The sequence below is a fragment of the Choloepus didactylus genome, chromosome 15 (genome assembly GCF_015220235.1).
Source record: "Choloepus didactylus isolate mChoDid1 chromosome 15, mChoDid1.pri, whole genome shotgun sequence".
NCBI lineage: Eukaryota > Metazoa > Chordata > Mammalia > Pilosa > Megalonychidae > Choloepus > Choloepus didactylus.
Genome location: NC_051321.1, coordinates 41,401,080 through 41,414,797, shown reverse-complemented (window position 1 = coordinate 41,414,797; position 13,718 = coordinate 41,401,080). Strand labels below are relative to the sequence as shown.

The following is a 13,718-nucleotide window of genomic DNA, read 5'->3' as shown; positions in this document are numbered from 1 at the left end:
TTATAAACCATGAAACCATGATTTATTTCCTCATCAGTTTAATTATGCAAATTTTCAATTAAATAGTCATATTAGAAAGCAACTATGATACTGGATTTTGTTTTAATCCTATATTTAAATGCACATATGCAAGCAGATTCATTTGGACCTTATCTACATCTGCTTGAAACAAAATATTCCTAGTCTAGGGAAAGAGAAGCTAGATTAAAATGATAAGGCCAAAGGCTAACCCCTTTGCCCAATACCTTTGTGTTCAAAGTATTAGACTACTTTATCAAACATTCTTATGATAAACATACCACCAACCACCACAGTCACCATATTCCTAACCTGGAGAGGACTAAGTGTACAATAATAGTCTTGAATAATTTTGGGTGGAAGATCCTGCAAAACATCTTCTTTCATTCTTCTCAAAAGAAACGGAAGGACTTGGCGGTGCAGTGCATCCATTGCAAGAACGCCTGTTAAAAACAAGATAAAATGGTTTTTAATAAGTTAAGAATAAGTTACATTCACTTTCATAGAATTATAATTATATCTCTTTCATACCTGCTTCTTGTTCTCGACTGGAGCTTCGAGCATCCCTACTTGCTAATATAGGTTTACCATATCGAGCAGCAAACTGGCGTTCAGTACCCAAAAATCCTGGCATAAGGAAATCAAATAATGACCAAAGCTCCAAAACGTTGTTCTGAATACAAGAAAAGAACACAGGTTATCTTTTCTACTGAGAATATTTCTTATACTTAAAAAAACAAAAAAACTCAGAACATTAACAAAGGCCCATTATGATTACACAGATGAGAAATGATCACCACATTTTAGGTATATGGTGTACATCTATTTGTTAACGTGTAAAATTCAGGTCGGTATCCTTGGAGAAAATAATTCTGTGCTATTTAGGAGAAATTCTCAAGTCCTCTCCACTAGAATAAGTCTTGGTCCATGGTATTTATACTCACTGTTGGCATCTATCAAGTAGTAAATAAAAGAGTAGAAACATGTATAAAACTTTCTGATTATTTTTGAGACTCAAATTAACAGCTAGATTTAAGGAATTTGGCTAACATCACTATTTCTTCAACAAAAGAAAACCTAGTAATTTATAGCAGGTTACAGATAGGTTGTAGGCTGGTTATAGGTTATAGTAGGTTATAGATCAAACCTACCAAGAATTTCAGTGCCATGAGGCAAAGGCAGCCATCCTTTCCAATTCTACTGCTGATGTTTTGTGAACCAAAAGAAATCAGGACTTTTTCATTTTGAAGGTTTTCTCAACAGGTTTGGCACTGCCTACTGAAGCTGTCCACACCCTGTTCAGGGTCTGGCCTTACCATGCTGGGCTGCCTCCTTTGTGAACAGCTGTTCTAATCCAACACAAATCTCTGTCACCCACTCTGGGCCACATACCCCTGAAGTGCAGAGACCCACATTATAGCTTTAGAATTAAATTGTTTTGGTAGATAAGTGGGAAAGAGGGCCTTTAAACCAACAAAAAACCAAAACAGTGTTTTAATGATATCTAAACCAAGTTAAAGCAATACCTTACTTAAGAAAAGTCCAATTTAAGTAACCTGTGAAGTTTCCATTTAAGCTTAAATCAAAGCAAAACAAATCTTGATAATTCATGCCTAAATAGTCTATTTTCTACTTTACTATTTAATAGTCTGTTTTCCCCTTTTGTTAAATTTAGAAAGGCTTATAATTAAGTTTCTCTCTTGTGGTTGCTAAAATCCATAGTGTTCACTTAATAGATACAACCCTAACACTTTCTAATGATTAGTTCTTCGCCAAAAATAAATTTATAAGAAAAAGCAATAAGTAAATAGCCATCAATTCTTGGATTTGAAAAGATCCTTACAGGTCACTTGATGTTTACCACAATAATAGAATGATTGAGGGTATCTTCCCAGGATAGCTGGCTATGAAGACAGGTATGAACATTTCCAACTAAGCTCTGGTTCCTCTGGAGGAGAAAAGAATCTCTCAAAAGATCTAAAGACATCTGTATACCCACCCATTTCCTTCTACTCCTTTTTCCAATGTAAACTTCTACAACTGCTTTCTATCAAATGTTTCCTTATATGAGACACTCAGATCTTTGCTATATAATGATTAATCTGTGAATCAGCTCTAGCTTTTTAATGCTAAATAAGACTGTGGTGTAACACTATAGAAGGGGAATGGCCAGTTTGAAGTAGAGTCAGACTAATCTCTCACATATTTTGGACACGAGATGATTTTATGTATATAGTCTAAAATTATATTTTAAGTATGAATTTGAAACTTGGTTTGCTCACATACTACTATGTACTAAAAGAACTGTTATGAAAGCAAGATAACTGCTAGAAAAGTATCACTGCTGGAAACTTAAAAATCGACTTCTGTAATTCACTGCCAAATGCCAAGTCGACTTACCACATAGCAAATGTAAGAACAACATAGAAAGAGTAGTAAATAATTACCTGGATTGGTGTTCCAGAAAGAATAATCCTATAATTAGCAGTCAGTTGTTTTACTGCTTTTGACAATTTTGTTTTTCCATTTTTGATGATATGCCCTTCATCAAGAATACAGTAGTTGAATTTAATATTTCTAAGGGAGAATAAACAAAATTTTAGTAATGTTTACTATGTCTGGAACTTAATGAATATAAATTATGTAAATCTTCAAACTTGATACTGTCTTCCTAAAGAAATTTTTAATCTTACCTAAAGAAATCTATGTCATTCCTCACAACATCATATGAAGCCACTATCAGATTGTGCCTTTTTACTTGATGCTGTAACCTTTATTTAAAAATAAATAAAATAATGAAACAAGGAATTTGCAGAGTCTGTAATATAGACAATTTCAAAGGGACAACTATAGCTACCCATCATATAAGATGCTTTCAATCCGCCTTCTATGGCCAACATTCTCTTCTGTTTACTCTATATCCATGACCCCACCCCACCCCCACCTGAAAGCCATTCTTTTTATGACTTAGACCTGCTGCCCTATCTCAGACTAATTAGAAAAGAGATGGGCTCCTGACACGAAATGTGGTGGACATCTTAACTTGATCTGCCAACATCTCTTCCTTGAGGGCGCTATTCCTTCACCACCTTGTCCTGCAGAGTTATCAGTCACATGCCCAAAAAATCACCAAAGAGAAGAGACATTTGAACCAGGTTGAGTCATTCACAATATTTTATTCCCTGACCACAATGGCCAATTTGGAGGCATGACCCAAACAAGGCCAGGCCGTCATCTCTGGTATTGATATATGCACGATGGTGGAGGAATATCTCTGTCTACTGTAAGTGCCAAGCTAGGAGGACATGGTCATTTCACTCACCAACTGCAGAATGAAGTCTAGCAGAGACAAACAGTATAAGTAATGCAGAGAAAGAGTGAGTGAGAGCAATGTAGCTGTGTCCAAAGCAATTAAATGAGTTAATCAATGTCCTGTCTGCTCAAGCTAGTTTATGTTGCTTTTCCATTGTTTGCAAATGAACAAATCCTAACTAAGAGGTACTACAGTAAATTGGTAAAGACTGAAAGTTGTTGAGCTGTCTGCATTCAAATCCTCACCATACCCACTTAACTAGCTGAGTGACTGTGGACCCAGGTCATGCCTTAGACAATAATAGTACTTATACCTCAAAAGTGTATTATGAGCACAAACAATACACAATTTTACATATGTGTTAAATTTCTTAGAATAGTGCCTGGCCAGTCAGTGCTCAAAACATGTTAGCTATTATTAATATAAAGGGCAGCAGATCAATGGTCCAAATGTTAAAAGAGGAACTGAAATCAATCAGCTTCCACTCTTCAAAATTTATATTTAGGAACATAACAGATGTATTAGTTAATAGGGAGGAGGTAAAGCTAAAATAACACACTGAATGTTGCCATGATATAGGGGCAGCTAGAGCAGCTACTGCAGACAAAAAGTAACTAACTTTTGGGGAGAGGGAAGAAGGGGTAAGGAGTGAGGGGTGAAATGAACCAGAGCCCTTGTGGAATTAAAGAGAGTGACAACAAAAGCACCAAGAGCAGAGATAATCACATCGTTCCCAAAAAGGGCATACAGTATGACCTTAGTTCCTGATAGTTTCCCTGTTTCACTAATCTGGAAGCCCAACTGATTGTGCAATGGCTCAAGTCCTTAAAACTTTATGAACCTCACTGATCATATCTTATTAATGTATAGTCATCGTTTTTAAATAAATTGAGGAAGTTTCTATCATAACCAAAAAACCTAACTAGAACATTCATTTCATTTAATAAATTTTATTCTTTTAAATTACTTAAAATAAAAGATGAAACATGTTTTTGGTTGTACAGCTATTACCTTACTCTTTCAGTGGGAGGTCCAGTATAGTGCAATGGATTGAGATATTCTCTGGAACAAAATTTACCTACTTCATCCACCCAATGACCTGTTAAAGTTGGTGGACAAACCACCAAGGAAGGAAGTGGCATACATTCTGCCAATTTCGATTTTGCATATTCCTGAGCCCTTTATAACAAAAGCAAAACACAATAAATTAACCAGCATGTTTACATTTCTCAAAATCTGGAAGCCTTATTTCAAAACATTTAAAGTTACCTGTGACAGTGATCTCCTGCTAGAATGCAGATGGACTGTAAAGTTTTTCCTAAACCCATGTCATCACACAGAATTCCATGAAGTTTATATTTATTAAGAAATGCTAACCAGTTCACTCCATCCTATAAGGTTAGGGAGTGAGAGAAAAATTACAAATGTGAAGAGATCATAACTTTTTTAAATGTAAAAAACATGTATGCACAAATCAAAAATCTGTAATTTTAAAGATAAAGGAAAAATAACTGGGTATAAGACACCAAACACAAGATTTTACTAAACCAATTCAAAAGCGCTTCAAGATAAATCTGAAAGGAAAAACCACTATTCCTTTTTCAAGATAAGTATAAAACTTTACCTGCTGATATTTTCTGAGTTCAGCTTTGATTGGTACTGGAATGTTGTAATTTTCTAATTTCTTCCCATCTAGCAATTGCTCCAAAAAGTGTCGTTCCTTGGCTTTCAACTGGATTAATTCTTCAGACATATTTGGAGGATCTGGAATGCCTGCCTAAAATGATTTTTAAATTGTGTATTAAAACTATTTATTCAGAATTCAATTGTAATCCTAAGTATCAAATTATTTCAAGACTTTTTTAAAAAGTCTTATTTGAAGAGTCATTCAAAATCGTATAATTTTGAAGGCAAACAAGTTGAGTTTAAAGAATATGACAGAGGGTCAAAATGCTATAATTAGACTACTAAATAAATACATTTAAGGTATTTTAAAGAAAACAGCTACAATTTAATTTTCCCACACAATGCATTCATTGATAAAAAAACAAAGTTGTATAATAAAATTAGGACATTATTTTCCCTTTTCACTGTGTTGACATTTGCACTGATCATGCAAAAGTATGGTGGGTAAAACTGCTGATGCCTCAGCAAGAATCAAGGCAATGGCATTGAAATGTCCTAGAAGTCGCTGTATTCCTCACTAGTAGTTTAAAAAAAAAAAAAAAAAGCCAGTTTCACTTAAAAACGTCCTTGATGAAGCAGCAAAAGTGATGAATTTCATACATCAAAATGTGAAGAACACCTAAAGTAATTCTATAGCAAATCAAAGTACATAGTCTTGAGGAAAAGCACTTGTGAGACTGTTTAAATTGCAAGCTGAAGTAGCCCTTTCACAAGGAACAGTCCTCTCACTTAAAGGACTGACAAACTATGGTTATCTGCCTAACATTTTCTCACAAATGAACAAGATGGAGCCTGTCACTTCAAAGAAAACAAGTGACATACTGTTACTGATGATAAAATTCAAGCACTAAAGAGAAACTTAGAATTGTGAGCTTGAGAGCCTTCCAATATTTAAAAAGTTTCTCTAGGTGATGTTAATGAATGTAATTTTAAAAATAACATATGATTAGAATGTGTTGACCTTAAAATATCTACATAATACAATGAACTAATATTTTCCATATGATAGATACATAATGTCAAAAAACATATGGCTAAATATCTATTCAAAAGTACAACATATAGCAATGAATTATAATGTAACAGTATGAAAAGTTCACTGATGGGATTTTAGATTCTGGAATGCAAAAAACATTTAACAAATTTCCTCTTTTCAAGTTTTGGCATGCTATCAGCTAGAAGAATATCCACAATTATCTAAAAAGGCTAATAAAATACTGCTCCTTTTTCCAACTACATGTCTCTTAAAGCTGGATTTTCTTCATATGTCTGAACCAAAACAACATATTGCAACAGACTGAATATCCAATTACATGTGAGGATCCAGCTGTCTACTATTAAGCCAAACAAAAGAGATTTGCAAAAATGTACAATAATGCCATTCACTAATTTATTTTTGTATTAGAAAAGTTATTTTTTCTTTAAAAGTGTCACTTATGATAACAAGTAATGGGTTTATTGTTATTTAAATGAATTAAATGTCTCTAAATTTCTCAATTTTCATTTCTATTAAAGAAAATATAATAAACAGAAGGTATTTGGTTCTAAATTTTTAAGTGTAAAAGCTATGCTGAGAACAAAAAATTTGAGACTATTGCTCTAGGGTGTCTCTAAAGTTAGAAATGTAAAATTCTGAAAAGAGAATTTCAATTAAATTTAATTAAAATGTATATTCCAGGATGGTGGAATAGGAAAGACAACTTCTCCGTAAAAAAAAAAAAAGGAAAAAGAAAAAAAGGCAGAAAATGCATGAGAGACCTATTCCAGAGGGGCTCCAAGCGGTCAGAGAAGGACTTCTACAACACATAATGGAGACTTGGCTGAAAAGTGGAGATATCATGTCTGAAAGAACTGGGTGAGTTTATTCCACCTGGACCATCGCCAGGGGCTGCCAGCTGTGAGCAAGCCGCCTAGCAGAGGAGGGAGCAGCTATCCACTCCCACATACCCATCTCAGCAATTAGCTGAGGAGATAATCCTCCTCAGGCCCATGACTGTGAAATAGCGGACCTGTGTTGACCCCATTTACTCTTCTTCCATGGAAGTAAGAGGAGTGCACAGGCAAGAGGCAGGGATAAGCAAAGGCGCCACGTGGAAGCACCAGGAGCCCCTCCCCTAACCCAGAGGCTTGCAGCCACACAGCAGACAAGAAAAGAGCACATGTGAACTCGATGGTGTGAGGTACAGCCCTACAGCCTGGGAGTGATCCACTCAGAGGCCTGGGAATCACCAGACCAATGTACCCATAAGCGGACTCCCTGCCGAACTGCACAGGGTCCACCCCCTACCCCAGGGCTAGCAGTCCACAGTGCACACAGAGAACGGGTTTGCTGATTGGATTTCCACCTAGTTTGGACTCTGATCAGCACCCATGCACAGTTGGGGAAAAGCTGTCTTGAGTGTAAGAGCTGGCTCAAGAGCACCATCAGCTGGGAAGACAGGGAAGTGCACTCCAGCAAGCTGTGGTTCTGCCAAGTTTTAAATAAATGTCCAGCTAATCCTGCATTTCCCAAAATAACCTTATCAAGATAAGCAAATGCAGAAGTCAACAGAAAATCACAAAGCACATGAAAATTCAAGAAGACATGAACAAGCCAAATGACCAAATTAAAAAGCCAGAGGAGACATAAAAATTGGAGCACTTAATCAAAGAAGTACATACAAATCTCAAAAACAACTTCAGTGGGTTGGCTAAAGACATAAAGGACATCAAGAAGACTCTAGAAGAGCATAAAGAAGAATTTCAAAGAGTAAATTAAAAAATAGATTTTATGGAAATAAAAGACTATAGATCTATTTAAAAATATACTAATGATATACAACAGCAGATTAAAAGAGGCAGAAGACAGAATAAGCAAATTAGAAGACAGGGTAATTGAATGCGAATGCACATAAGAAGAAACGGTGAAAAAAATGGAAAAGGGAGCTCAGGGAAATGATGGACAACATGAAGCGCATGAATTTAAGAATCACTGGTGTCCCAGAAGAAAAGTAAAAAGCTAGGAAGAGTATTTGAGGACAGAGTTGGGCAAACCTACCCAACTCTTATAAATGACATGAATACACAAATCAACAAAGCCCAATAAACTTCAAACAAGATAAATCCAACTAGATCTACTCTGAGACAAATACTAATCAGACTGTCAAATGCTGAAGAAAAGGAGAAAGTCCTGAAAGCAGCAAGATAGAAGTAATTCACCACATACAAGGGAACCCATATAAGACTAAATACTGTCAACCCAGCGGGTACCATGGAGGTGAGAAGGCAGTGTATGACATATTTAGGAGTCTGAAGGAGAAAAACTGCCAGCCAAGAATTCTTTATCCATTAAAGCTCTCCTTCAAAATTCAGGGAGAGGTTTAAATTTTCACAGATGAACAAATGCTAAGAGAATTTGTTAGCAAGTGACCTGCCCTGCAAGAGATACCAAGGGAGTTCCACCAGCTGAGAAAAAAAGAAAGGAGAGAGAGGTATGGAGAAGAGGACAGAACGGAAGACTATTAGTAAGGGTAACTTAAAAGAAAAAAAAGAGGGGGCAGGGAATAGCTCTGAAAAATAAAAACCAAAGGATAAGACAGTTGGTTCAAGAACAGCCCTCACAGTAATAACTTTAAATGTGAATGGATTAACCCCCTAATTAAAAGACACAGACAAGCAGAATGGATTAAAAAGTATGACCCATCAATATGCTGTGTATACGAACTCATCTTAGACCCAGTGACACAAAGAGATTGAAAGAGAAAGGATGCAAAAAAAAATTCCATGCAAACTGAAGCCAAAAGAAAGTAGAAGGAGCTATACTAATGTCAGACAATATAGAGACTTTAATGCAAAGATGTTAAAAGAGACAAAGAAGGACACTATATATTAATAAGAGACAATTTACCAAGAAAAAATAGCAATCATAAACTGTTATGCACCCAATCAAGGAGCTCCAAAGTACACAAAACAAACATTAGCTAAATAGAAGGAAGCAATAGATTTTTCTATGATAATACTGGGAGACTTCAATACACCCATCTCTTGTATAGATAAAACATCTAGACAGAGGACCAAAAAGGAAATAGAGGACCTGAACAAGGTGATAAATGAAAAAGACTTAACAGACATATATAGATCATTATACCCCAAAGTACCAAAATATACATTCTTCTCTAGTGCTCATGGAACGTTTTCCAGGATAGGTCAGGTGCCAGGGCACAAAACAAGTCTCAATAAACATAAAAAGATGGAAATTATTCAAAATGACATTCTCTGACCATAATGGAATGCAGCTAGAAATCAATAAGCACCAAAAAACTAGAGCTTTCACAAATATATGGAGGTTAAAGAACACAAAGACATTTGCACACCGATGTTCACAGTAGCATAGTTCACAATTGCCAAGAGATGGAAACAACCCATGTGTCCCTTAACAGACAAGTGGATAAATAAAATGTGGTATGTACATACACAAAGGAATACCATGCAGCAGTAAGAAGGAATGAGTCCTGAAACATACGACAACATGGATGAACCTTGAAGACATAATGCTTAGTGAAATAAGTCAGAAACAAAAGGAGAGATACTGTATGTTATCATTAATATGAACTCCCTGAACAAGGTAAAATCAGTCTTATAATGTAGAATACAGGGGACCTAGAGTATTAGTGTAGCTAGAAGGAAATAACAGACATGGTGGAACTGGAACCCATAACCTCCTTTGAAATTTACACACTAACTCCTTGTTATATCATACTTTGAAAGTTATCACTTTTCTACATATATATTTCACAATAAAAAATGTAATATATATATATATTCCATATAATACCAGAAATAGTAGTGAGGAAGTGAATTAGGTACATTGAGTCTTCAAAATGAGTGAAGGGTATATTTTCAAATTATTTTAGATTTAACAGCTTTATCTAATAAGATCAAAATATTTTAGCACACTAACAATATAATGATAATCATCAAAATGAAGCTTTTATGTACAATGCCTTACCAAGAAATTACAAAATTTTCAAACATATATATCCTCCTGGAATTTTTAATAAATAACAACCAGACATAAAACCATATCTAAGTCTATTCCCTAACAATGAAACCCAAGGCTCAAGAGTCATAATTTTGCTCAATGTCAGGAACCTCTAAGTGTCTTCTACAATACAATTCCTATATAAACAGCAAGAATCAGAAACAGTTCAGGTGATTAGAGTTCACTTATCTTCATTCTTTCTCCTTTCTGCTCCTCAAACTGCATAATAATTGTCTTATCTTCAAGTTTATTTACTCTTTCTTTTGCCAGCTCCAATCTGCTGTTAAACCTCTCTAAGGAATTTTTATCTTCTGTTAACTGTGGTCTTCAGCTGTTGGGTTTCTTTTCATAATTTCCATTTTCTATTAAGATCCTCTTTGTGCTCATCTATCGTACATGATTTTCCTGATTCCCTTTAGTTCTTTGTCCATGTTTTCTATTAGCTCTTTGAGCACCTTTAGGACCACTTTTTAAAAGTCTTGGTCTGGTATGTCCCAGGTTTGGTCCTCCTCGTTGATGGTTTCTAATGCTTTAATTTTTTCTTTTGCCCTGGGCAATCACTTCCTGTTTCTTTGAATGTTTTATAATCTTTTGTTGGAACCTGGACATTTTGGTATTTTAATGTGATTATCTTTAATGTGTAGGCTCTGAGGCATCTGTTCCTTAAGCTTGTATCCAGCTAGTGCTATAAGAGAGCTTTCCTTGGATGCCAAGATCTAACCCAAAAAAACAGAACACCTTTCCCAGTCTTTCTAAATTGACCTGTGCTCTAGTGTTCTCCTTCAGGGCTTATCCATACACAGGGTTTAGAAAATGTATAGCCCAAAGCATAGCAGCCTCCCTGATCCTTTCTATGAGTGCATCTTGTCTTGGGCATGCACGTGTGGCCTTGGAATTCCTCCATGTACACAAATACAAATGTCCCTTGTTCCTTAGGGAAGTTTCCATTGCACTGTATGTCCTATAGCCAGCAATCCATTTCCCCAGGCAGCAGGACTTGACTCTTCTCCCACAGCAGTCTGTAGGTGAGTTCTTTATGTCACTTTCCACAGACAGGGCAAGTTCTGGGACAGCAAAATCCTCAGACCATCACCAGGAAAAATGCGCTAGACATACCTGCTCCCAGTATTTACCAAAGGGTTACTCTGCTGCTCCCTCTAGAACCTGGAACAGGGATCTGTACATTGGAGTATGGGCTGGCTCCTCAAGCCCGTGAGGATTGGGGGAGGAGCCAGCTAGGGTACCAGGAGATCCTATCACTTTTAAGTAGCCTTTTTCTTGATTCAGTACTTTCCCTGTTAACTGTAGTCCTTATTCTTTTTTCTGGAGCTTTGAGAAAAAGATATTTCTGCTAGTTCTTCCTGGTTGTTCAAACTTCTGTGGGAGGACAAAGCCAAGAAGTATCCCACATCACCATCTTGATTGTGGCAGGCCCTATGGAATGTATTTTAAAGTTCTTGGATACTAATTCTATCTATCATCTAGGTCATTTTGGGGTCTCTTTCTATTGACTGATTTTTCTCCTTGTTATTTTCATGCCTGGTAATTTTTTAGTTGGATGTTAAACATGGTAAATTTCACATTGTTGTAAAATGTCTGATTTTACTACATACATTTTATATTTGGATTGTTTTATTCCTTTAAATATTTGGAGGCTATTTTCTTGGAACATGGTTAAGTTACTTGAAATCAGTTTGAACCTTTCAAGGCTTGTTTTAAACCTTTGTTAAAGCAAGTCCAGTTCAGTATTTAGTCAAGGGCTAACTTGGTCCCACTACTTAAGGGAATATATTCCTGAGGACTCTATCCCGTGCCCTGTGTGGTACAGTGTCTTTCTACTCTGCTAGGAGGGAACATAAACTAGTCCATAGGCCTTATCTGAACTCTGAGAATTACTACACTTACTCTTTTCTGGTGATTCTTTCCTCGGCCTCTGAAGCATTCTCATTTGCATGCACAGATGCATACTCAAAATCAAATACCTGAGGGCACACCTGTGCAGACCTCTGCAGGTTTCCCTCTGTACTGCTACCTCCTCTTTGGTACTCTGCCTTGCAAACTGTAACCATCTTGTGTTCCTGAAACTTCCAACTTTTGACTCTTCAATTCAGCAAGACTACTGGGCTTTATTACGGTTTCCCTTCCCTGTGCTTCTGGTTCTTCCCTTGCTTCAAGCCACTTCTGTTTCCTACATTAGCCCCAGATATTATTTCTGCCCTGTGAACGTACACCAAAATGTTCCAACTTCAGCCTAGTTCTAGTTTTGTCCCACATGCCCACCATGATTTCATTTGTTTTTCAAGTTTCAATTATCATCTCTACTCTAAAATTTACCTTTCATCTAAACTTCAGTTTAGGATCTTTTTTTTCCCCCCACAGATAAATACTATTTTGTTGGGTATCCTTCTATTTCTAAAAACTTGGTTTTGAAACCTGCTTTTTTCACTCTATAATTATAAATACTTTCTTATGCATTCAATGCTCTTCTGAAATCTCATGTTTAATGGCTGCATAGTATATTCCACTCTATGGACTCTCCATACTTATATAAGTAATCCCCTATTGTTCAATATTTTAAGTGGTAGAAGCCACTTAAGTGGTAGTTTTTCAGTGTTATAAATAATGTGGAATGAATATTCTTGATCCAACATAAATCTGTGGTAGTATTTCTGATTTCTGTGTTTTTTGTTTGTTTTAGTTATGGTAACATATATAAAAAACACAAAATTTCCAACCCAGATTCTTTACCTAGATATCACAAGGAATCTTAGGAACTTAATGTTTTTCTATTTTAGAATAGCAATGAATTATTATTCTTTTTCAGGAATGATAAAGTCTGATTTCTTCGTTTATTTAAATCAAAAATGGTCACACACTCCCTATCAAGTTTATGGGCAGATGAGTAATAAAGACAAAAAATATATAAATAATAGGGGGAAATATGGGGTATGGGATGTTTGGGAGTTCTTTCCGATTTTTATTTTTTTATTTTGGAGTAATGAAAATGTTCTAAAATTGATTGAGGCAATGAATACACAACTATATGATAATACTGTGAGCCAATGATTATAAACTTTGGATGGATGATATGGTGTGTGAATATATCTCAGTAAATTGCATTTTAAAAATGGTCACAAAAGAAAGAAGAATGTAAAATGGTACAACCACTGTGGACAACAGTTTGGCCATTCCTCAGAAAATTAAGTATAGAACTACCATATGACCCTCCAATCCCACTTCTAGGTATATACTTAGAAAAATTGAAAGCAGGAACTCAAACAGGTATTTGCACACCAATGTTCATAGCGACATTATTCATAATTGCCAAAAGATGGAAGCAGCCCAAGTGTCCATCAACTGATGAATGGATAAGCAAAAATGTGGTATATACATAAAAAGGAATATTACATGGCAGTGAAAAGGAACAGGGATCTGATGCATGTGACAACATGGAAGAACCCTGAAGACCTCATATTGAGTGAAACAAGCCAAATACAAAAGGATAAATATTGTATGCTATCACTGACATGAAACAATGAAAATAAACAAATTCAAAGAGTCAGAAACTAGAATTCAGATTACCAGGGATTGGGGAGTTAGAGAAGGGCAAGTTAAAGCTTAATTGGTACAAAATTTCTCATGGGGATGATGGAAAAGTTGTGGCAATGGATAAGGGTGACA

General features: G+C 35.8%; 1 protein-coding gene across 2 annotated transcripts in view; it reads right to left on the bottom strand.

Annotated features, from left to right (window-relative positions):
* Nucleotides 1-13,718, bottom strand: part of BTAF1 (B-TFIID TATA-box binding protein associated factor 1) — a 131,866-nt gene that overhangs the window by 24,810 nt on the left and 93,338 nt on the right. For both annotated transcript variants that reach the window (XM_037804151.1, XM_037804152.1), the window contains 7 exons: nucleotides 4,956-5,108; nucleotides 4,601-4,722; nucleotides 4,343-4,510; nucleotides 2,712-2,789; nucleotides 2,466-2,595; nucleotides 550-691; nucleotides 331-461 (listed from right to left, as the gene is read on the bottom strand). In XM_037804151.1, coding sequence (XP_037660079.1) covers nucleotides 331-461; nucleotides 550-691; nucleotides 2,466-2,595; nucleotides 2,712-2,789; nucleotides 4,343-4,510; nucleotides 4,601-4,722; nucleotides 4,956-5,108 — 924 coding nt within the window. The remainder of the gene's footprint in view (nucleotides 1-330; nucleotides 462-549; nucleotides 692-2,465; nucleotides 2,596-2,711; nucleotides 2,790-4,342; nucleotides 4,511-4,600; nucleotides 4,723-4,955; nucleotides 5,109-13,718) is intronic.